The following is a 24,532-nucleotide window of genomic DNA, read 5'->3' on the forward strand; positions in this document are numbered from 1 at the left end:
CAATTTAAGATTAGAAAAGTTGATTTTCTTGAAGTTAGAGGGCGGAAGTAATATGTTAGCATTCTTCGTCTTTTTTTGTACACGATAATCCATTGGTTTGATAAGTGAATCAATTAGTTAAATGACTCAAATTCTTATACAACATGGTAAATCATCATGAGATCAAATTTGGAGGCAGGGGTCTGGTTGAATTACTCCAGAGGCAACGCCGTGGGCATTGGTGCAGTTAGAAGTCACGTTCTGCCCTGCTAGAGCAGATCTAATGTATATTGACTTCAAATATATACTGGTGCAAGCAACTGAGCGACTGCAATTCAGATTCATAGCTACACGGGAACTAGATGTCCCATACAATTGATTGAAGGAGACATCAGTTATGTGAACCCCAGTTTCCTACAACCAAAAAGTAGCGCAAATGAACAAGATTTAAAACTAAGTTAGAAATCAGGAAAAAGAAGGGTGTGACTGGTTTACCATTTCCTTGCAGGCACCACTTTTGTTGCAGTAGTTTTGATCGATAATTATGGGGTTCTTGACGGACCCAAAAAAGATGTGCTCAAATGTGACCTGCCGGACATAGCCTCTGCCGACCTTTATGAACATGTAAATTTAGGAAGAAAATGTCACAAGACAGTAAAACTTAAAATGTGAGCATTTATACCACTTTGATTTAGTACCTGCCATGTCTTGATCCGAGCTCCGTTGGTAGTTCCTTGGAGGTATACCTTACTTACATGAATGTTCTCTACCTGAACAAAATTCCCACTCCTCCCTAAGCTTCCAATGCTGTTGTATTCAAACACAGTTGAAAGGAAGGGCATCTAATTTAGTGATTAATAAGGTTGTTTAATCTTGTAAAGACAATGTAATTAACAACATATTACCTAATTCCATGACCCGGACCGCATTTAACATAGGAGATGACTATGTTGGATGTATGGTCTCCAATGGACACACAATCATCACCTGTGGATCAAAATAAGTCATTGCAGATAGACAAAATAAAAAAATATATAGGAAAAGTTGGAATGTTAAGAAAAAAGACTGAGAAATTGTTAATTACCGGTGCCTATAATGGCGTTGGTGATAACCACATTGTGAGAGGCTGAGATGTGAATGCCATCAGTGTTGGGGCTCCTCTCTGGAGCTTCAATCAGTACATTTTCTATGTTGATCCCATCACTGTCTCTGATTAGGACATGGGTTTGAGAGCTATTTAGGAAATGAATCTCACTGATGCTGCTGTTTTTACACGACACCAACTTCACTGCCTGCGCTTCACCATCATATAAATAAGGCTTAATTGTTCTAGTGCCCCTGAAACTAAGGTCAAATGTTGCTTCAATCTCAAGATGATATGATAATTATTTAGGCCATGATAATATTGTTATTACTTACAGTTGGGGCCAATGTACTGCATCCCACCTGAAAGGTTGGCATTTGGCAACAACAAACTATATCAGAAAGAGAGACGGCAGAGCAGATTAATTTACACAATAATATTAATATTAATAGGTGAATTTTATTTTATTTAATGTAAAATTTGGAAAATGTACGAACCAGGCGAGGGTGGTCTCTGCATGACTGATCCCACCAGGCCTTGCCCCTTCCATTGATTCTACCAGGGCCAGCAATGTTGAGACCGCTTACACCATTGAAAGCTAGCCATTGACTTGGGTCAAGCTCCTTCCATGCTCCAGGGGAGTCTGGTGCCAAAAGTCTCCCAAATATCTGTTTATGGAAAATCACCAATCATTTGGGCAATACCGATGAAATATCAATCATTTGTCAGAAAAGAAACCCAATATATTTATTTGATAAATTATTGCACCAACCCAGAAAACAAAAATCTACATATACATAACAAAAACTATATCAGAAAGATCTTTGACCCACCAAAAAATTGATGTTTTCAGCCCTGCATGGACCGCTGAAAACGATTGGATTGAGCAGAAATCTCTTCCGTGGAACGATTAAGGTAGGATTTTCAGTTTCTGAGGTGCATGCTGCATTCCATGCCTTCAAGAATGCCTGCAATCTCAATGATATGACATTAATTAGTGGATAAAAACTCATATCATCACTGAGAAAGAAAATCAACTGTAAGTTGAAAGGAAAACAGAGTTTGCCTACTTCGGAATCATCTATGCGGCCTCCACTGACAGCTCCATAGTCTCTGACATCAAAAGTCGTTTGATTTGCATGTTCAGTTGAACAAGCAATACTGACAGAAACTAATGACCCAACAAAAAGCAGCAAAAAATAATGACCACACTGCATCGATTCAAACGAAAGCAGAAAGGTTTTCAAAATATATATTAACAATGGGAGGGAGACAAGACAATATAAAAAGAAACGGGTTTTTGTTTTTACATATGAAAACCAATTTATAATATATGCTTAAAAATCTTCATTTCTTAGCAATAAGTTTCCAAAAAAGTCCTAATCTATAGCAATAACTTTTATTAACACATAGATTTGACCATGTAAAACAAATCTAAGTCATGAAACTCATTAACCCTGAGATCTGAAAGACCCAAAATCACACAAAAGTCAAGAAAATGACAACAAATTAATTAAAATTAAACATATATACCGAGTCATAAATAAATGCTGTAGAGGCTAACACTTAGCTTCTTACCATGGCATTCGTGGAATTAAGATACCACCAAAAGGAAGCCGCAAACTTTATGGTATCTGCAAGAACATAGAGAAACCAAAAAAACAAAAACAAAAACCCAAATGGCAAATTATGAGTTTTAGATTTATTGATTATTTATCAGCAAATAGAGCAGTCTAAGAACTCTTATGGGCAGTTATAAATGATAGGAAAATAAAAACGTCAAGTAACTTAATACCATTCAACTGAACTTTAACTCAGATAAAATCCCATACCACTTCATTTTCCCAGTAGCTGCTTGACAGTAAAGGGATGTTAGCTAGGGCTTCAAATGAGGATGAGAATATTTTGTGCTATGCTCCATGGCCATATGTTTTGTCAACCCTTCGATTCGATGCATTCTTTCGTCTAAATGAGGATGAGAATAGTATTGAACTCAGTCGTGTGTGGAGATAAGTAGTATGAGTTTGGAGGAAATCAGAGTTACATCTTGAAGTCCTTTTTTTTATATTTATAATAAATTCTTTCATATATATATATATATGGGAGACAAGCAAGTAACCTGATCACATTGATGCAAAAAAAGCTTCTAATTCTGCATATATGCTGCAAAACCAAGTAGTGTTATAAAATTTATGTTTCTGTATCAAGATTCAAAACTGCTAGTTATAACACACGCATTAAGTTAAGTTATGAAAAACGTTTATATATGCATCTAGAAACGAAATTAGTCTCATCTATTTTATCTTCGTTTTTAATATATGAGCTGAAGAGGGGAAGGCCAAGTTTTATCATAACCATTCAACCGAACGTTTCGGTTGAATGGTTAGCAATCCTTGTTGAATAGAGAAGCTTCTGTGCTGCTTTCTTTTATGACCAAAGAAGCAATTTTAAGGTTGGTGTCTGTTAGAAGCTCCAACATTACTGGTGTTGTTGAGGAGGTTGAATGGTTAGCAAGAAAATGAGTATTTAGTTTGTCAAATATTGAGAAAGTGGTGTTTGAGCATTTGGTTAGTTTTTTGTTTTCCTTTGTTTTTCATGAAATGGATTTCATTTTATTTCATTCAAACATCAAGCAAAGGAAGCTTAATTTGATTTGGCAAGTCTTGCTTCTTCAATAACATGGTATGATCATCTGCTGCTGGCAAGCATTTCTGTTTTGACGACTGCAGGTGTATCAAATCAACCAAAAGAGAGGGAAAGGCATGGCATCTCCGCCCCACAACAAACGTCTTCAAAAATGGTAGTTTATTTGACCAGAAGGTGGTAATGCATGTAATTAATAAGAGGATTTTCTTATTATCATTGGATTTATGAATATTTTCATTTCCCTTTTATGAAGATTTCGTACTTTAGATTTCTATCACTCTACCTATCTCATACTTACCAAATGAGCTATGATTGATGATGGGAGCGCAACTTTTAACTTTTAATTTAACTGAAGTCGTTTGAAAGAAGAAATCTTAAATTCTATTTCATGGTGATCATTATTGGCTACACAAAGCCTTAGCTTGACAGTAATGTCAAACTAGCCCTAACACACTAGTAAAAAAACTAGCAGGAGAGCCCGCGCGATGCTACGGGTTTTGAAATTGTGTAGACAAAGTTAGATTGTTTATATATACAATGAGATTTAATTTATAACATTATGTTTAACTAAAGGAGTGTAAGTTGCAAAAAAGCATGTAATAACATATTTTACAGGCTACTTGTTATGTTAAAATACTACACTTGTTTGTATATACATTGAGATGTTTATAGTAGGAAGTAGGCATCAAAATAGCAAAAGTTGGATAGTTTTGTACAGCATGCTATTTAATTGGGCGAGCTTTGTTTTGCACTTTCTTCATAATTTTTCTTCTCTTTGATGGAGGTCTTGATCCTGTTATAAAAAAAAAGTGAGAAAATAGTAAATGTTAATATTGATGAATGGGGGAAATTGAGTTAGGACAATAATCATAAACATTTAATTATGTATAAACAGGAATAATATTCAATCTTAATATCTAGAATATTATGTTTAATTGTAATTTTAAAGAATAAACCATACATATTCAAGCAAGAAATCTGCAGCATGCCTACTCAATCAGGCCATACAATTTTCAGAATTTATGTATCAAGCATATCGAACAAAGAAAGTAAACCATATGTTTTCCCAGACATCATATGCTGGAGAGTCAATCTAAGAAGGGAAGATGGCACTTTATCAGCATGGTTGCTGGTTATTGGTTAATCATTCCTAATTTCTATTTTGTCTTCACTTCTTTTTTCCTTGTGTTTTATCACTAATTTTTTTCTCCATATTTAGAATACAACAACCAACAGCAGAACAAAAAAGAAAATTTTTTCAATAAAAAAAAAAAAAGCATGCTTAGTTTTTGCTTTCTAATGTTTTATCAGCAATAAAAACAGAAATTGAGAATGATTTCCATTTCTAAGATTTCTTGAAGAGAGCAAAGTCATTGAATTGACAATTGATTTAAAAAATTAATAATAACAATGATGGAAATACCTGAGCTAATCTGTGAGATTCAATCCCCTTCCTGATAGAACCCAATATGTTGTGAAATTTAAATACCTCAACTCCTCTTATATAGCAATAGGGATTACTCAAGAACCTGAAATCAAAGTAATCAAAGGAATGAACCCAAATTCGTAAAAAATAAATAAATAAAACATTAGGGATTCCTCCAAAACTTGAAATCAAAGTAACCAAATAAATGAATCCAAATTTGTAAAAAATAAATAAAAAATACGCTAAAGATAGAACATGGCTCAAAACAATATGCGTATATTAATATCAAGCTTAGTTAAACAGATATACACAATGAGTACATTTGATTCAAAACTCATAATCAACCAAACCCACCAAGCCACCCTAAACAATCAAAATCACAAAACCACTCTCTCACTCAGGATTGAATTGTTGGACAGACTGTGATCTACATAAGTCTGCAGCAATTCTAATATCTAGAATATTATGGTCAATTATAATTTTAAAGGACAAACCATACACATTCAGGCAAGAACTCTACAACATAGATAGCACTTTATCAGCATGGTTGCTAGTTAATCATTCTTAGTTTCTATTTTAGCAAAACCTGATTAATGTCCACTTCTTTTTTGCTTGTTTAAAATGCAACAGCAAACAGCAATTCTAACAGCAGATAAAAAACAGAAACAGCAGAATGCAACAGCCAATAGCATATAAAAAACAAAAAAAATTTAGAATGCAACAGCCAACAGCAGATAAAAAACAGAAAAAATTTTGAATAAAAAAAAAAGCATGTTTAATCTTTGCTTTCCAATGTTTTATCCAAAAACCTGAAATCAAAGTAACAAAATAAATGAACCCAAATTCGTAAAAAATAACTAAATAAAGCATTATAGATTACCCAAGAACCTAAAATCAAAATAACCAAATAAATGAACCCAACTCTACAAAGGACGAAAAATCTCCTAACCAACAACCAATTATGCAATTATGCATAATTTTCAAAGATCTTAAGTTCATCACGGGAAGCTTTCGGATACAATTATGCATTCCCAATAACAGACCTCTCAAACTTCGGTCTGCAAAATATCCATTCTAGACCATCATTTTCAAAGATCCTCCTATGTCTCATCCTTTAAAAATATTTATACAAAAAAAGTATTGCTCTCATGAGCTATAATTTATGCCTTTGCAGGTGCTTTAGCCTTTCAAGTGATAGAAGAGAGACTGAAAAAATCAATCTTCTAACAGAAGACTTTGCACAAAAATAAACCTAAGGACTCAAAATTCCAACTATGCAGTCTATATGAATTCACTTTCTAACATACCATTCATATTTCCACAAAGATGAAAATTCCATACATACAGAACAGTCCTCTACAGAAGCATTTTGACCTAATTTATACCTAATTTATACCTACTTTATATTGTTTTGGCAACTTAAATGAAACTACAACTCAAGTCCATATGTAACTATCCATGTATAATACAAATATGGGTCTTCTGCATTAATGATGCAGAAAGCACTCAAGCTAACGAATATTCCCACCAAAAAATGCAAGAAAATGGTTGGCCTCATTGTATCAGCTTCTATATATTAATCCTTGAAATTTCTGAATTCTGCAGAAATTAAAGAACATATCCGCACAAAAACTCATTAGTACCGAATACCGATTGGCGAAGGCAAGACAATCATAGTTGTGGAGTACATAGTTAGAAAGATGAATGTGCATACGTACTGATAGAAGCAAGTCAGTTCTATTTGATTCTTCCATCTAAGATAAAATAATTGCCAATTTCTATTTTGACCAAAAAAAAAAAAAAAAGTCTCTTGACAAAAAATTCCTTGACAACAAACTAAAAGAAAGAAAAATCTCTACTGTAGTTTGATAGCTTGATCAGCTTATGTATACTATATCTGGCTATGGAGAAGCGCTAGATAATTCACCAAAATTTTCAAGTCTGAGCATAATCAGAATCAACTACTCACATGAAGATTCAATTTCAAAGAAAAATACAACAGAGCATGTTTAACGCTTAAGCGGCAACTTCCTGTGCAATTTTTTATTTCATTTGTATCTGTGTTTTTTGTAGGTTGGTACAGCTTTTGTTCTGTTTGGTGCTTTTGGTTGAATATAATTTCATACATTGGGCATGAAAGCATAAAGGACATGGGAATGCCATGTTACAATGTAACGATTATACTCTCTGTTAGGTCCCTGGATAGATTCTGGTGCCAAGCCGTGGCATGAGTTGGGGAAAACGTGAACAATAGGCTAAGAGCTCTTCTATTGCTTTCATAGTTCACAATGGGCTAAGTTTTCTAAATCAGCATTACCCCACCATCCAAAATCCTTCAAAAGGCTAGAGTTCAGTACCAAAAAAAGAGTTGAGGTACTGGGTCAAAACATGCAGTCTGCCTCAAAGTTGTCAAATTTTCCTAAAATACAATGTCTAATGCAGAGGCCTGAGTACTCAGACAATTGTCTAATGCAGTATCACATGAATGGTTAGAAAGAGTTTTCCATTTTGCAGACCTATGCCTTAGATCAACCATTATTAGGGTACAAAGACTAATTTGATGGTCAATACCAAGGACAAAAATATTGATGCCTTATAACTGTTTCTTTATTATTCCTATCCATTATATATATTGTCAAAATAGTTTTTCCTCTGTAAAAGGACAAAAATTCTGTAGCTTTTGATCCTTTATTGCTTCGTTACAGAATTTGGCAAACCTGAAATCTATCAATTTGGAAAGCTGCCATCAATTCAATATAAAAAAATAAATAAAAAAATAAAAAAACATGCTCAGTCTTTGCTTTCCAATGCTTTATCCAAAAACCTAAAATCAAAGGAATCAAATAAATGAACCCAAATTCCTAAAAAATAACTAAATAAACCATTAGAGATTACCCAAGAACCTGAAATCAAAATAACCAAAAAAATCAACACAACTCTACAAAGCACGAAAAATCTCCCAGCCAACAATCAAATTCATGAAATAAAGACCAAAAGATCTGTTAAAAAGTTGATGAGATGCATACCTGAAGACAAACGATGCAAATATTCGCAAGCAAGAAAGATGGAAGCCTGAGTCGAAGGGTGTAGAAAAGAAGAAACCTCCCGATCCCAAATCTGTGACACGAAGATTGAAAGAGCGGCTGGATTTGCAGCTCACCTCCCAAACAAAAAGCGACGGCCTCCAACGCATGTCCAGCAACGAACACTGTTCTTCCATGGCTGCCCCCCAACCAGCTGGTTGGAAACAAACTGAAGCCAGGGCTTTGTCTCTGCGGACGAAACCCTCTCAACGAAGGAGGAGGGGCAAAAACGGGAACAAAAGAAGCTGTTTAGTCAAGGGCAGTTTCGTCAATTTACTGTGCTGCAGAAAAAAAAAATTGAAAACAGCAGAAAAATGAGGGGCATTTCCGTCATTACACTGTGCTTAGCTACAGTGTTTAGTTGCATTGGGTTTTAGTATATATAGAATTTGGTGAAAAAAATTAATTTATTTTCTGGTATTTTAAAACTTCCGGTAATTCTTTTACGCGGGATCGTAATTACGTATTAATTACCTATTCTTTTTTGTTAGGCCTCAACCTTGGGCTGTTTTTTGTTGGGCCCTTTTAAAGCTATGTGTAGGCTAGCCCGTGTTTGTCTGTCTCGGCCTTGGGTCTAGCTTTTTTATTCTGGACTGGTTTAATAAATCAAACCAATTCATAATATATTTGAGTGAGTTGCCACAACTATTTTGTAGCCGGAAAAAAAAATGGATTTTGGAAAGGAAAATGTTAGATTTATCACATTTTTCATACCACATTGTATATCACCTCTTTAATAGAGGTGAGTCCCATTATATTAGTGGACTCCACCTCTATTAGAGAGATGGTACACAATGTGGTATAAAAATATAGTAAGCCTAGCATTACCCAGAAAGGAAAATGCAAACAAGTATAAAACAGAGCAAGATTGACGTTTTCAAGTTTTATTCTGTATACATGATGACAAGGATCCACAGAAGTGAGCAAACATTGATTGAGCATCACACAAGTTTAGAACACCTTTGGCCGAATTGTCCAAAACTATTTTATAGCCCAAAATAGGATTTTGGGAGAAACAACATGACAGAGCAAGATCGATTGCCCAACGAAGTTTAGAACATTTTGGTTCAGCTGCCACAAACTGTTTTAGAGACAGTTATCAAAATTGATACAAAAGTAAGAATTTCCTTTCCTTCAATCCCATCCAGATTACAACTTCTCTTTTCCCATACAAATCTTCAGTTCTTACTAATTCATCCCAAATCGGCCGCCATCTTTGTTTTGTTCATCCGACTTTTGTTCAATCTTTGCTCTGTTTTTACTGGTGCCCAATTTTATTTTATTTTTGTCACCGGTCGGTGGGTCTGTGAGTTAAAATCTTAGCCACACAACTGATCAAACGGCTCAGAAAGAGAGCCCTGTGACCAAAATCCGTAGCTTAAGGAAAGCGCACCCTCGTACGACACAAGTCTCTCTATCTTCACCCTCTGTGGACTACTGAGCTGAAATTTCAACTCTCTCTCCCAGAAAATCTTCTAGAGCAACAAGCAACTGCAAGTATCTGTATCAGATCCAATCTTAATTTTCCGAGAAAGTCACTTCTCCTGGAAAACAAACCCAAACTCTTCCCACTAGTTTCCCAATTTTCCATGGCTAATGCCTGGAAGAAAGAGAAACCCATGAGACCCCTATTGCTTCTCTTCTCTGCCACTCTCGTCCTCGTCTTCATCTTCTTCTTCCTCGCCTCTCGCCCTTCCTCAAACCCCTCCCCTCCAGGCCTTAACCCCACCATCAGAACCGATCTCCCGATTTACCCAATCCCACCTTTCAATTGCGAAGAGTGCCCGCAGTCCCACCCTGTAATCGCTAACGTTGTCGAAGGCCTTAGCTACCCTTTCATCTACTCGCTCGCCGATTTGGGTAGGTTGCCCGAGAAGCCGCACAAGGACATCGTCAGATTTCTCAAGGGCAAGCCTTTTCGGAGACCCGATATATCGGCGACGATTCAGGGGCTTTTGGATAAATTCAAACGTGAAGGGAGGGACAATGGGCTTGTGGTGGACGTGGGTGCCAATGTGGGCATGGCCAGCTTCGCCGCCGCGGTTATGGGCTTTCAGGTGCTAGCTTTCGAGCCCGTTTTCGAAAATTTGCAGAGGATTTGTGATGGCATTTACTTGAATCGTGTTGGAGATTTGGTCACTGTGTTCGAGGCCGCAGCCTCCGATCGCCTTGGCAATATCACCTTCCACAAGGTACCGTCTTTTTTCTTTTCTTTGGGTTGAATTTTAGTCATTCTTGTTTTGCCTTTCTGCTTCTGTTTTCTTTCTTTTGCATTTTGAGCTTTATTTTGAAGCTTTTATGCTGTTTTTGGTTGTTTCACTATTTTTGTGATTACATAAGCCGGTACCTATGACTGGGTTTATGAAATGAATATCCTTTTTTGTTTCTTTTCTTCCAACAGTGTGGAAGTTGAAACTTGAAATGAATTTCAAATTGTTGAAGATGAGTAAATAATATGACATTTGCAATTTGAGAATACATAGGAAAGTAATTAGGGTGATTCCAACTTTGTTTCTCCTAGGCATATGGATATGAAAATTTAATTATGTGCTGTAGTTACATGATGGGTTGAATTGGCGGTCATACTGAATCCATGGGAACCTAGGTTGTGCTTTTGATTGATTGAAAATCATGCATTGCCTTTAGTTCTGATGCCCTTTTTTAGCCTTTGTTTCACCGAGAATATGAAACATGCAATATATGATGCTTAGGATTAAATACTTGAGAGAGGCTGTGATATTAAACGGCATTCCAATTAGCACAACCAATTCTATTTATGGCATGTTGTTTGATTTGTATAGGGAAGCAATGGGTCATGTTTTTTTCCCTTTCTTGTCTGATTCGTTCTTCATTTTTATAACAACAGATTACTATTAATAAGCTCTCCAAAATGTCAATTTGTAATTTTGTGATAATCTCCTGTCTGCTGCGTTTCTAATGTGAATCTTGCTTATGTGACCAGTTGGTCAGTCGGATGGACAATAGTGCTATTTCAGCCGCTGGTGCAAAGTTGGCCTTCAAGAATAATGAAGAGGTGGCAGTTCAAGTAAGAACCATCCCGCTAGATGATGTAATCCCAGATTCAGAGCCTGTTCTTCTGCTCAAGATTGATGTTCAAGGCTGGGAATATCATGTGCTGAAAGGAGCGTCCAGGTTACTATCAAGGAAGGCAAGCAAAGCACCCTATATCATTTATGAGGAAGATGAACGGCTCTTGCAAGCCAGTAATAGCAGCGCAAAAGAGATACGAAAGTTCCTACGTGGTGTGGGTTACAATCATTGCACGCAGCTTGGTACAGACGCACACTGCACCAAATTGGGTTAGCATGTATTTTGTACCTTCAGCTTTGCCACAAGAACCAGAACCACACTACTGTGTCATGGTTCGTTTGCGTATAATCTTCTGAGAGGGATTAATCAAACATGTTTCTGTCAGATAAGTTAGACGTTTGGTTTTACACGGGTATCACTACAACACGGTGAGAGACTGGAGTCTGTAGATGCAGCGCCAAGGCACAGTGGTTGAAGGCAAGCTTTTTGAGAGGAACAACGTTCCCTCAAGACATTGAAATACGTTGAAAGGAGATCTGGTTCGGAAGAAGCTGCTCGTTGAGCTCAACTAGATTTATCTTTATATGTTGGCCGGCATTCTTTTCTTACCAATTGGCTTTGGTTTACATTTTGTTGGTGCAGTGTGCCGTTGGAGGCTTTTAATTGTAAAGTTATTTATTGTTGCCTGATGTTACTGATGCATTTGAGAGACCTTCAATTTCTATTGGATTCATTGAGGATGTTGACTTCAATATTTGTTAGTTCTAGTAGACACCATATACTTTTACCCCTTTCATTGCTGTGCGATGAAGGCACTCTATTGGAAACGTGTGCAGGGGAAAAGAAAACTGAAAGTATACGCAGACGCTTACCTGCACTGCATATCAACTAGCTCTTAATATACCTATTACATTTCTTTTAACAAATACATATGTTGATATACCAATATTTTTTTTCCGGTTAATATACCTTTTGATGTTTATTTATATATTTGACAAAATAATTCTAATATATGGTGATTTTTTTCCTATTGAGAGAAGCGATGACATACTAAACTCCCGTGACTCCTCTTTTTTCTTTCCTTGGTAATTTATTTGTGTATTATTGGCGTTTCTTCCCTTTTGTATTCTAGTATAAATGGTTTCTTGTTTTGTTAATGATGTGCTATTTATGAATTTGTGGAGGTGTTAATTGGTTTCCATTATGAACGGATAGATTGTTAACTTTATTTATCAACGGCTGGGCTTTTTCCGTTTATTATACAAGGCATCCTACAAATTCAACCCAGCCCAGCCCAGCCCAGCCCACTAACTTACAATCTAAAAAGATTCCCGGAATCTATCCTCTCCCTTTCACATTCTAAGCGTGATAGATAATAAAATAGTATAAAATGCTGTGAAGGTAAACTTTCTCTTGTAAGTTATATAATTATGGCAAGAAGAAACTGTTATCAGTCAACCTCACACTCACAGAAACAGAATCACACCCAGATGATCATGAGATGGCCAACCATCCCATTAGCTATGTCTGGAAAATTTCCTACAACCAACCAACCACCGCGTCATTGAAGGAAAGAGGGATATTGCTCCGTTTACGCAAGAGGACAAGCTGACTAATTTAAATTAAGCTAACCCTCCCTGCTCTGCTCTCGACCAGAAAATGCTTCGGACGGGTCAGGCCAATTTAAATTAATTAGTTTTATACAAGAGAATAGAGAGGGTGCAATGCAGCTATATATTATTTTCTTTGGTCACCATCTGTTTGTATTGATGTTCCTTTAATAATAAGATGCAGCTCTTTTGTCACTGCCTATGGATTGGAAATGAAATTCATTACAATCTAAAACTATATATATATTATAGACTATAGTTGGCTGCTTCTTCGCCTGGCGGTGATCGAGCTTGTTATTTTTGCTTGTCCTCGTTTTTATGATCAACTTGTGGCATATAGTAGGTGGCAAGTATTATATCCCAAAACACAAAGAAGGGCTGAGAGAAGTTATACTTGGTTCCATGAAGCTGATGGTGAAGAGCATGGTAACCACTATTGTTTCTGAAAAATACATGTAATGGGTTCCAAGGGATCCATAACCCAGAATGATCGTCCACGGCTTTGATCGTTGCAAAGGAGAAGAAGAAGATGGAGGCTCGTGTAGACATTCCAGACACCAGAAAACTTATGGCCCCGCTCATAGTATCCACCATAAGTCCCTCCAAAGGGTGATTGTAAAAAGCTCCAAACGCGTAAGGAGCCACTAGTCTGTGATGATGCGAGTGGATATGCTTGTACAAAAACTTATTCTGATGCATGTATCTATGCATGAAGTATTGCCACGTGTCCATTACCACCATGGCAGTGGCGAACTGAATAATATACCTGCATGCAGATGCAGCGGCTCCAGTCCCTCCTCCTGCTGCAGCATGAGCAGCCGCATGGACATCATGAGGATTTGCTCCTCCAGTTAGCAAGAACAACAGAGCCGCACTGATGGCCTGCAAGGATTGCTGCACTAAGACGCCTTTGATGACTGTCGATCTGGACACCAAATTTTTCTCATCTTGTTCTTCAGTTGTTTGCATTTTGTACTTGGGAAATGCAGTTTCCATAACTGCAACTATGCCTGCATAAATCCAATATATGAAGATTGGGACAAAAATTCCCAACACTTCATCTGAAATTTTAAAGTTGATACCCATAGGAAAATTCATTCCCATACTTAATAATTGTGACGAGGGGCCTTGTATATATAGGGAGTGGGGTCAATTGGGTCTTGGGATTTGGTATTATTATTATCATCTTCTTTGATTGGATTTGGTTTTATTATCTTTTTTGTATATGAATAATCTGATTGTTTTTTTATGAACAATATTAATTTGGCTAGTCTTTTATTTACAAATGCTAGGTGGCTAGGTAGGTACAATAAATTGGCAATCCCTGTGCATGATTTACATAGTTGTTGCAATCCCTGTGCACCGTCCGTGAAACTTCCCAGCCTATAGCACTTGACCCATTATTATAAGTCTTGGACTAATCTAGGAATGTACATATAAATAGATATATTCCTAGCCAGATTATCCTTATCTTGGCCTCTTTGTACTGTAAATAGTCTTGGGTTAATGGCAAAATTCTAGCACTAAAACCCTAGTGCGCTGCGCACTAGTTGGTTTGACAAAGACTTTTATTTCCATTTGAATTGGTCCACTATACTCATATCATACACAATTCTTCTAATTTCTTAATCCGAGATATCTCCATCCTACCTACGCCCAAGATTTCATAGGACGACAATGGTGACAAACAAACGTACGTAGTGCAAAATCTCACCTTTGTTTGTTTGCCTTGTTTGCTGTTCTCTTACTCTCTCTCTCTCTCTCTCTCCCTGCTTTTGCCTTGTTAAATTAAATTTGCATTGTATTTGTCTCCTTTAAAACTGAAGAAGGACCTGCGTGCAATTGGGTGGTAATCTTATCCTACGTTGGTTGAGAGAAATACATAACTGGAGTCTGGAGGAGGCTTTTTGCTGGTTTCATATAATAATATATAAGGAGATGGATGGATATATGAAATGAAACCCTGCTTTTCGATGAATATTAAAACAAGAAAACGAAATCTCTGCCTTATGCTGCTGACATTGTTGTCATGAAGCTTAACTTAACTGGAGATTTTTGAATCCGATCTTATTAATAAGAGATGAACTTTCAGTTTATTATGACAATCTGACTATTATAATCCAAATTCCTTAACTCGATAAGTTAATGAATCAAATATGAATATCATTTGGCTTTTTATGTTTATTATTACAGATTTTCTTTTTTCTTTTTTTTAATGATTAAGGAAAAATACAGATATATCATTTGGTAACGTCATAACCAAGTATTTCCCCAGAATAAAAGGGAAGTTGAGGATCACATAATCAATTATATCAATTAATTGGAGAGAGTATTTTTCAATAAAGGACAAAATTAATAGGAAGCCCAAATGTATTTGACCTGTATTTGTATTCATTGTCCCAAAAGGACACTGCTTCCTTCTCATTTCCACTCCGGGAGGCATTCCTACTTCATACAAAGCACAGGTTGACGTATATACAAAAATAATTATTTAGGGTTATCCTCTCGTTTTCTTTTCCATAGACGAGAATGAGATCCGAGAGAGAGGCAAAATTAACTTTGTTGGCTGTGTGACATCATAATCATAGACGAAGGCTTTCGGCAGAGATTTCGTTTACTTTACTTGGTCTACGAATACAAAAACAGAGGAGGAAGAGAATAGTATCCGCCATTGCCAGTCAAGCCATGAACCTCGAACTAGAGCAGCAGCACCCGCCAAACTCCAAGTCTTCCCCTGAAGGAGAAGGAGAAGGAGCCGACGATCAAGTGTCCAATCTGAAAATGACGTCATGGGCTGCTCTAGAGCGACTGCCTACTCGCTCGAGAATAAGGAGAGGTATCTTAGTCTCCCACGATCAACAAGAGCAGGGTGGCCAAAACAGAGAGATTGATGTAAAGAAACTTGAGTCAATAGAAAGGAACAAGTTGCTGGAGAGGCTGCTCAAGATTAATAATGCTGGAGACGACCAAGATGATGATAATAATAATAATAATAATAATGGCGCCACGTCTTCCTTCTTGCTCAAGCTCAAGGACCGCATCCATAGGTAATTCTTCTGAATGCTTGCGGCTTAGCTTTGAATTATGTACTCTCTGCATTGGTTTGGCGGGTTTTTAATTTCTCTGTTTCTTAAATTCTAAACGCAGAGTTGGACTTGAATTTCCAACAACTGAAGTGCGGTTCGAGAATTTGAATGTTGAAGCACAAGCTTACGTAGGAAGCAGGGCATCACCTACCATGCTCAACTTCTCCATCAATATGTTAGAGGTAAGAAATAAATAGTTCATCTTTCTTTTGAATCAAATTTTATATATGTATTTATATATCCATGACATGTATGTATGCAAATGGAACTAGCTTTTAATTCAAATCATGGTTGTAGCTTAGTTTCACCTAGCTGGTACATATCAAACCAACCAACCTTTTTCTTTTTGGATTTTAAGGGGTTCCTGAATTGTTTTCACATTCTTCCAAGTAAAAAAAAACCATTGCCAATCCTCCATGATGCAAGTGGAATTATCAAGCCAAGAAGGTAATTAGATTCGATTTTCAAGCTGCGCCTCCACACCTTGGCGCTTTTCATGCATCATATTGATCATCTTCTGGTCTGATTTCTGCAGGATGACTCTACTTTTAGGCCCCCCAGGCTCTGGAAAGACCACATTACTATTGGCATTGGCTGGAAAACTTGATAAACATGATCTAAAAGTAAGCACAAGGATATCATTGTCATCATACTACTAATATCTCATATTTAAATTCACCGATTGGATGTAAATGTAATTGATCGAATTGCTTCATTACGACTTGACTATTAGCTTTCGGGGAGAGTTACATACAACGGACAAGGGATGGGGGAGTTTGTACCACAGAGGACGGCAGCTTATGTTAGTCAACATGATCTCCACATACCAGAATTGACAGTGAGAGAAACGTTGGCTTTTTCAGCTAGGTGTCAAGGGGTTGGACCACGTGATGGTACTCTCTAACTCAAAACACCCTTGCTCTAATTTTGAACAACTCTGGACAATCTGAATTGAGTTATTAATTTTTTGCATTTGGAAAATTTTCAGAAATGTTGGTAGAATTATCAAGGAGAGAGAAGGCTGCAAATATTATGCCAGATCTTGATCTTGATCTCATCATGAAGGTATGAACCTAGTTAATGTGGAACTGTTTCATTTGTATTATTCACTAATGAACAAGATGCTGCGGTATCAGCTGATAGGCAATTTAGTTTGTACTTGTTCCTTGAAGTAGCATTTCCATCTTCCAGAATTTCTTCGTAGTTCAACCTTTTTTTTTTTGGTTGCAGGCAGCAGCACTAAAAGGACGGGAAACCAATGTTGTTACAGATTTGATACTCAAGGTATGTACCCGCAATTCGTCCAAGTTAATGCCTTACATTACATAATATAAAGATACGAACTCTCTTGGTCTGTATACTTTCCGTTTGAGCTAAAAAGAATTTGGAATATTTTGCTAATAAAACTTTGCAGGTTCTGGGACTGGAAGCTTGTGCTGACACCGTTGTAGGGGACGAAATGACCAGAGGTATATCTGGTGGACAGAAAAAGCGAGTCACGACAGGTAGAGCTATCATAGAAATTGTAATTCCAAACCCTGAATGTCTCACAGGATAATTAGGCTGATTCTTATAAATGAAAAATGGCCAACAATTACAGGGGAGATGCTGGTTGGACCAGAAAGAGTACTTTTTATGGATGAGATATCAACTGGCCTGGACAGTTCAACAACATTTCAAATAGTGAATTCACTGCGACAATACGTCCACATCCTCAACGGAACTGCATTAATCTCCCTCCTGCAGCCAGCACCAGAGACTTATGCTCTCTTTGATGATATACTTCTTCTCTCGGATGGCTACATTGTGTATCAAGGCCCCTGTGAGAATGTGCTTGAGTTCTTTGAGTACATGGGCTTCAAATGTCCAGAGAGGAAAGGAATCGCTGATTTCCTACAAGAAGTAACTTAACTTACTCATACCGTTAATGACATATATATCCTCCCACTAATTCAACTTTCATTTTTGTTTTGAATTCAATGATAGGTGACATCAAGGAAAGATCAAGAGCAATACTGGATTCATAGAGATAAGCCTTATGGCTTTGTAACAACCAAAGAATTTTCTGAAGCAATGAAGTCATTTCACATTGGTCGAAAACTTGGTGATGAGCTTGCTATTCCATTTAACAAGTCTGAAGGCCACCCTGCAGCATTAGCAACTAAGAAGAATGGTGTTAACAAGAAGGAACTATTCAAAGCTTGTATGGACAGGCAAATTTTGCTTATGAAGAGGAATAAGTTTGTCTACATTTTCAAATTGGCGCAGGTACAAGTAGTATATAACAGTTATAGATCATCTTTGATTTTATTTTCAGCAAATGAAGTGCTTTTGTTGTCTATGGTTTCAGCTTATTGTAGCTGCTTTTGTAACAACGACGTTGTTTCTACGTACTGAGATGCACCGGAGCACAGTAGAAGATGGTGGGATTTATATGGGAGCTTTATTCTTTACACTGCTCTCAATTATGTTCAACGGGTTTGCAGAGCTTCATATGACTGTCGAGAGACTTCCCGTGTTCTTCAAGCAAAGGGACCATCTGTTCTATCCTGCATGGGCATACTCTTTACCGCAATGGGTGATAAGGATCCCTATGACCTTTGTGGAAGTCTTCATTTGGATGATCATCACTTACTACACTATAGGTTATGATCCGAGCATCGGAAGGTGATCGAAAAGTGAAAGATATTCTAATTACTTTCGAGAATTTAGTCCCAGATCAGATTATGTTTTGGTTATGAAATCTAATTAACAAAATTCACTAACTTGTAACAGGTTTTTCAAACAGTTCCTTGTACTACTGTGTATTAGTCAGATGGCAAATGGACTGTTTCGATTGATAGCAGCATTAGGAAGGAACATAACTGTTGCAAACACATTTGGGTTTGTTGCTTTCCTCGTCATTCTTGGCCTGGGTGGCTTTATCTTATCACAAGGTAAATCTTTCTTTGGTACAATCTCATATCATATAATTTAAGGTTTGATGTTAAAGAATATGTCTTTGTTTGATTCAGAGGATATGAACAAATGGACGTTGTGGGGATATTATCTCTCACCATTCACGTACGGACTGAATGCAATGGCTGTCAATGAATTTCTAGGAGAAAGTTGGAGCCAGGTACGTAAGGATCTCTTTTGTGAAATTTTTTTTGTTTCGGAAAATGTTAGCTAATTAATTTGCATGAGAAAATTTGTATTACAGGTTCCTGCCAACTCAACAGAAGCATTAGGAGTTTTAGTCTTGAAGTCTCGAGGGATATTCCCAGAAGCACGTTGGTACTGGATTGGAGTGGCAGCTTTGATTGGATTTATTCTTCTGTTCAATATCCTTTTCAATTTGGCACTTCAATATCTTGATCGTAAGAACCAACCTAGACCCTTTTCTGTTTTCGAACACAATATATATATATATATATATATATTGTTGGTAAAACTGTTTTCAAACAGAATTGAATGTCATGTTCTGATAATGGGAATCAATTTCCGTTCCTGCATGCACAGCAATTGAGGAGGCCCAGGCAGCAGTTTCCAATGAGGCTTTGGCTGCAACAGAAGGTAGCAAAAATGCAGCAAATCGGACCAAGCAGCGCGGAATGGTTCTTCCTTTTGAATCCCTTCCAGTTACGTTTGATGAAATTAGATATGCTGTTGACATGCCACAGGAAATGAAGGATCAAGGCATAACCGATGACCGGCATGAAATTCTGAAGGGTGTGAGTGGTACTTTTAGGCCTGGGTTCCTAACGGCTCTAATGGGTGTTAGCGGTGCTGGAAAAACTACTCTGCTGGATGTTTTGGCAGGAAGAAAAACAGGTGGATACATTGAGGGAAGCATCACCTTATCTGGATATCCAAAAAAGCAAGACACATTTGCTCGTGTAACAGGATATTGTGAGCAAACAGACATACACTCTCCTCATGTTACAGTTTATGAGTCTTTGGTTTACTCTACATGGCTCCGATTACCTCCAGAGATCGATCTCCAGAACAGAAGGATGTTCATTGAGGAAGTAATGGAGCTTGTGGAGTTGACAACGATAAGTGACGCACTTGTTGGATTGCCTGGAGTGAATGGTCTCTCAACTGAGCAGCGCAAACGGCTAACGATTGCGGTAGAGCTTGTTGCCAACCCATCCATCATATTTATGGATGAGCCGACCTCTGGCCTTGATGCCAGGGCAGCAGCAATTGTAATGAGAACAGTGAGGAATACAGTGGACACCGGAAGAACTGTAGTCTGCACCATCCACCAGCCAAGCATTGACATATTCGATGCTTTTGATGAGGTGATCATAAGATCCCTTTTTATGCTTTAGGAGTATTTGGATACTATGCTATTTTAGTGTTACAAGAACTTAAATTTTTTTTGATTTCCTGTTGCAGATGCTGCTTTTGAAACAGGGAGGGGAAGAAATATATGTTGGCCCTTTAGGCCGCCATTCTTCCAAGTTGATCGAATACTTTGAGGTTAGGCTTATGCATACATGAAATATACTTGAGCCATATTTTCTGCTCAACTTCTATTACTAACATAGATGAGTTATATTTAATCAATTAATTAGGGGATTAGAGGAGTTCCTAAAATAAAGGATGGTTACAATCCTGCAACTTGGATGTTGGAGGTTACTTCTGCAGCACAAGAAGCAGCTCTAGGGGTTAATTTCGCAGACATATACAAGCATTCAGAAATGTACAGGTAAGAGATCCATAAAAACTCAGATAATAATATTGCTAAGTAGACATCTGTTTCAGCTACTAATGATATATGTGTTAATGTTTAGGAGAAACAAGGCCTTGATCAAGGAACTAAGTACCCCTACACCAGATTCAAAAGACTTGCACTTTCCAACACAATATTCTCAGTCTTTCTTTACACAGTGTCTAGCTTGCCTATGGAAGCAACATGTATCATACTGGCGAAACCCACAATACAGTGCAGTGAGACTTTTTTACACAGCTATGATGGCTTTGCTATTTGGAACAATTTTCTGGGATCTTGGCTCCAAAAGGTAATAATGTAACATACCTGTCAATCTCCTGGTTCTTAATTTGGCTAACTAAAAATTTTCCTGAAATGCAGGCAACGGCAAAGAGATCTTTTACAAGCAATGGGTTCTATGTATGCTGCTGTTCTCTTCATTGGGATACAAAATTCCTTATCAGTGCAGCCAGTTGTAGGTACTGAGAGGATGGTCTTTTACAGAGAAAGGGCTGCTGGAATGTACTCTGCTTTTCCATTTGCCTTTGGACAGGTTTGTTCACTAACTTGCAGCAAGGTTGTTTTTCCAAAAGGAATCTCATGACCAAATTCCATTGTTGTATTGCAGGCTGTCATTGAAATCCCATACACTTTGATCCAGACTATCATATACGGGGTTATAGTATATAGCATGGTTGGATTTCATTGGACGGTCAGCAAGTTCTTTTGGTATCTCTTCTTCATGTATTTCACCTTCTTATACTTCACCTTCCATGGGATGATGATCGTGGCCATTACTCCCAATAACACCATCTCTGCTGTAGTTTCATCCGCCTTCTTTCCATTATGGAACGTTATTTCAGGATTTATCATTCCCAAAACAGTAAGTGCCCCCATGTTGCAAAAAGTGTTGTGACTAGAAACCCGTTTTCTGTTTTTCTGTTTGTGTTTGTGTGTTTGTGTGTTTATTTATTTATTTTTTTTTTTTTAAGTGTGCTCACATTTTCGTTTGCTGATTACAGAGAATTCCAATATGGTGGAGATGGTTCTATTGGATAAGCCCTACCTCTTGGAGCTTGTACGGATTGTTTTCTTCACAGTTTGGGGGCATAACGGACACACTTGATTCTGGTGAAACTGTGGATGATTTTATGAGGACTTATTTTGGGTATAGACATGACTTTCTAGATGTTGTTGCAATTGTGCTAGTTGGGTATTCAGTGGTATTTTGTTTCATCTTTGCCTTGGGAATCAAAACAGTGAACTACCAAAAGAGATGAAATTAACATTGTACACGTACTTTTAAAGAAAAAATATGATATGCAAGTTTCATTTTGTATACTTTTGATCTCTGACTGGACTTCCATGCATAAAATTGGTAGTATTATACATCACATAGAATAGAATGTTCAAAAGAATACAGCATAGTTTGAGCTGGTGACTATGGCACCAAAGTAATGTATACTATAAGTTAACTAAAAAAAGATGTCACCTGAAAAAATATAGAAAATTCCAAAATTTAGAACCCCTCCGGTGGAACAATGCCAAAGCAAGGGCTGCCTCATGTGAAAAACATATATAAAGTAGCATTCTAGTTATTGATGTTTTTTTTTTTCATACCTCAGAAGATAACATCTTTGCTATCAGATAGCAGAATTGAATAGTTGTAACCACAATGCTCCTGCCTTCAAGAATCTTTTGGCCCACTGGTTTGGGAAGGGCCAGCTCTCTCCAACATCACATCATAAAGTTGCTTCCCATTCTGATCGCCACATGACAGCAGATATCAGATAATTTTACCACTTTTCAATCTGTATGTGTGTGTGTGTGTGTTAGGTTCAGTGTGTTCTGGCAAGATTTTGATCAAAACTATACCCTAACTAACCTTCCCTGCCCCCTTAAGTCCCATGCAATCTGAGAAAAAATCCTAAGAGCTTCACCAGGTAAATGTAAAAGATCAAAATAAAGCCCTCTTCCTAAATCTCATGCCCAAAGTACTTGTGTTCTCTCCCAAGCCTTCATCAGTTGCTAGCAGAATTCCATAGACTCGAACCCCACAAACAAATAAAAGCTTGAAACTTGGATACTTACAAATATCACTGGAAAGAAGTGAACTTGTCCTTCAGGCTTTGTTTGCCTCTCCTTAAAATACACCAGAATAGGGAAATTTGGCCACCAAAGCTCCCAATTCACAAACGTTGAGTATCTATATTCGAAAATAAGTTAACTGACTTACCTTTTAATGAAATCCAATGAGTTCATAGAGCATACTTACTTCCAACGATTTTTTCCACCCACGAAGACATTTTCACCTGAATTCTGAAGCTGCTCTCCTACTTTTACTTCCTACATAAGCAAAAATCACAGAGAAAAAGGTAAACTAAATCTACAGGCTGAGTGAACATACATTAAAAGGAATTGAAGTATATTACTAGAAATACCACACTTCTTAAGAGGGTTGAATGAACAAACCAGAGCCTCGTCATCAAAGACAAATCTAACTCTAGTAGTCTGGAAGAAGAACACCCAAAGAAAAAAGTTCAGCTACTTCTCCAAATTTATATAATAAAGAAAAAAAAAGGCAACATGTCATGTCTAAGTTCTATTATCGAGCTTGTACTGCAACCATTTCCAGCACTGTTACCTGAAACAATAGGAGTAATCCAAGGAGACCGATGGGCGCAGCTGGTAAAAGATTATTTGTATAAGCTAACCCACCAGATAGACCTGTTTCAACCAACATTTTTGAGATCATGTATAATGCAATCTTTGTTTAAACAACGGATAGTTGACAGGCGGCTATTTGATACAAGGTCCTCAAAGAAAGAGTCTAACCAGCTATAATCATTACAAAATGTCAATATGAAAAAAATGAGTACGATGCATCATGTGCGTGTTATAACTTGGAAATTTTAGGATTTGGCTTCTGATACTAAAAACTCCAAAGCTTAAGATGACCGAATAAAAAAGGAAGGCAGTTGCTCAGCCTTCAATGCTGCTCAAACATGCTATAAATTTCAAGCAGGGCTGAAAAAACAACAATTAATCCCCGTGAACTGGGATAAGAAAGTTCTGCACACATAACTTCAACTGTGGTTTACATAAATTAGAATAATCAATACATAAACTTCAGCATCTACCTAGTAGAACAATTGGAATTCGGTAATCTGGCTCGGGGATCACAGTCTGTGTGCTCTTGACTTTCCTTCCAAACTGTCACAGATGAAACTAACATCAAGAGTGGCGTCCAGTATCTGGTCATTAACAAAACCTATCAAACCAAGAATCAAAATTCTTGCCTCCTGAGGCAATATTGGGTACAAATCCTTATTTTCATAACCTTAAGAGTGTAACATCTCTCATATTGCAAAAACATATGCAACAAATGTGGATGTGGGTAAAATAATTATAGAAGGATTAAGTGAATAACCACCGAGGCCAAAACAAGGGAGCCACCACCATTGGTGCCACTATTTCTTGTTCTCAGTAAACCTTGGTTATACTTCACTTTGTCATAATTTGGGCTCCTGAAGCTCCTCAAAAATCCATCCACTTCTCTATCTGTGTGAAATACTCTCATAATCAGTTCAATATATGCATCTCTCACTTGCCAAATTAATATACAGAACTACACACTTGTACTTCACTGAATTATCTGTGCAAAATTGAAGATAGAAACCAACACTTTAAAAAAATGAAAGTACCGAACTTACTTTGCAGAGACAGAAAGCAAGGAGCTGTCAAGAGAGTGCTCGCCATTTTTTTGGGTTCGTTTTTTATTTTCTATAAACGACTGCTTTCTATTTCTAAAGGGCAGGAAATGCTTCGAAACTGTTTGAAAAGTGAATTTACTGTAAGGACCTCTTTT

The 24,532-nt window shown here is 37.2% G+C and overlaps 5 protein-coding genes and 1 long non-coding RNA gene across 7 annotated transcripts; 2 read left to right on the plus strand and 4 right to left on the minus strand.

Moving 5' to 3' along the window:
• Positions 1-4: 4 nt before the first annotated feature.
• On the minus strand, positions 5-2,281 carry LOC117634580 (polygalacturonase-like). Its single transcript, XM_034368743.1, has 9 exons — positions 2,134-2,281; positions 1,897-2,031; positions 1,561-1,731; positions 1,399-1,425; positions 1,064-1,271; positions 885-966; positions 678-786; positions 475-591; positions 5-393 (listed from the first exon to the last, which is right to left on the minus strand). Exons 1-9 carry the CDS (start codon positions 2,278-2,280, stop codon positions 163-165), a joined length of 1,227 nt encoding a protein of 408 aa, XP_034224634.1. The 5' UTR covers position 2,281; the 3' UTR covers positions 5-162.
• A 1,950-nt stretch (positions 2,282-4,231) lies between these two features.
• On the minus strand, positions 4,232-6,685 carry LOC117634591. The gene is made up of 3 exons (XR_004586795.1): positions 6,664-6,685; positions 5,133-5,238; positions 4,232-4,502 (listed from the first exon to the last, which is right to left on the minus strand). It is a non-coding gene; the product is annotated as an uncharacterized LOC117634591 (long non-coding RNA).
• A 2,620-nt stretch (positions 6,686-9,305) lies between these two features.
• On the plus strand, positions 9,306-12,021 carry LOC117634581. The gene is made up of 2 exons (XM_034368744.1): positions 9,306-10,410; positions 11,181-12,021. Exons 1-2 carry the CDS (start codon positions 9,808-9,810, stop codon positions 11,541-11,543), a joined length of 966 nt encoding a protein of 321 aa, XP_034224635.1. The 5' UTR covers positions 9,306-9,807; the 3' UTR covers positions 11,544-12,021.
• Positions 12,022-13,145: 1,124 nt separating this feature from the next.
• Positions 13,146-13,965, minus strand: LOC117634585 (sphinganine C4-monooxygenase 1-like). The gene has a single exon (XM_034368748.1). The coding sequence runs from the start codon at positions 13,963-13,965 to the stop codon at positions 13,174-13,176; it is 792 nt and encodes a 263-aa protein (XP_034224639.1). The 3' UTR covers positions 13,146-13,173.
• Positions 13,966-16,334: 2,369 nt separating this feature from the next.
• On the plus strand, positions 16,335-22,005 carry LOC117634577 (pleiotropic drug resistance protein 1-like). The gene is made up of 19 exons (XM_034368736.1): positions 16,335-16,412; positions 16,501-16,588; positions 16,699-16,858; positions 16,954-17,030; positions 17,196-17,249; positions 17,380-17,470; positions 17,566-17,867; positions 17,952-18,233; positions 18,316-18,632; positions 18,741-18,901; positions 18,980-19,102; positions 19,190-19,324; positions 19,467-20,251; positions 20,349-20,432; positions 20,528-20,661; positions 20,747-20,974; positions 21,046-21,217; positions 21,293-21,547; positions 21,687-22,005. Exons 2-19 carry the CDS (start codon positions 16,502-16,504, stop codon positions 21,942-21,944), a joined length of 3,705 nt encoding a protein of 1,234 aa, XP_034224627.1. The 5' UTR covers positions 16,335-16,412; position 16,501; the 3' UTR covers positions 21,945-22,005.
• Positions 21,981-24,489, minus strand: LOC117634588. Of its 2 annotated transcripts, none has more exons than XM_034368750.1 (9): positions 24,378-24,489; positions 24,095-24,225; positions 23,805-23,877; positions 23,309-23,391; positions 23,137-23,175; positions 22,940-23,010; positions 22,756-22,870; positions 22,285-22,426; positions 21,981-22,156 (listed from the first exon to the last, which is right to left on the minus strand). In XM_034368750.1, exons 1-8 carry the CDS (start codon positions 24,421-24,423, stop codon positions 22,352-22,354), a joined length of 633 nt encoding a protein of 210 aa, XP_034224641.1. In that variant the 5' UTR covers positions 24,424-24,489; the 3' UTR covers positions 21,981-22,156; positions 22,285-22,351. The 2 variants fall into 2 exon arrangements, with proteins under 2 accessions (XP_034224641.1, XP_034224642.1); XM_034368751.1 differs by having other exon boundaries at positions 22,034-22,156; positions 24,098-24,225.
• Between the last annotated feature and the right edge of the window lie 43 nt (positions 24,490-24,532).

Source organism: Prunus dulcis, chromosome 7 (genome assembly GCF_902201215.1).
Source record: "Prunus dulcis chromosome 7, ALMONDv2, whole genome shotgun sequence".
In the NCBI taxonomy this organism is placed as follows: domain Eukaryota; kingdom Viridiplantae; phylum Streptophyta; class Magnoliopsida; order Rosales; family Rosaceae; genus Prunus; species Prunus dulcis.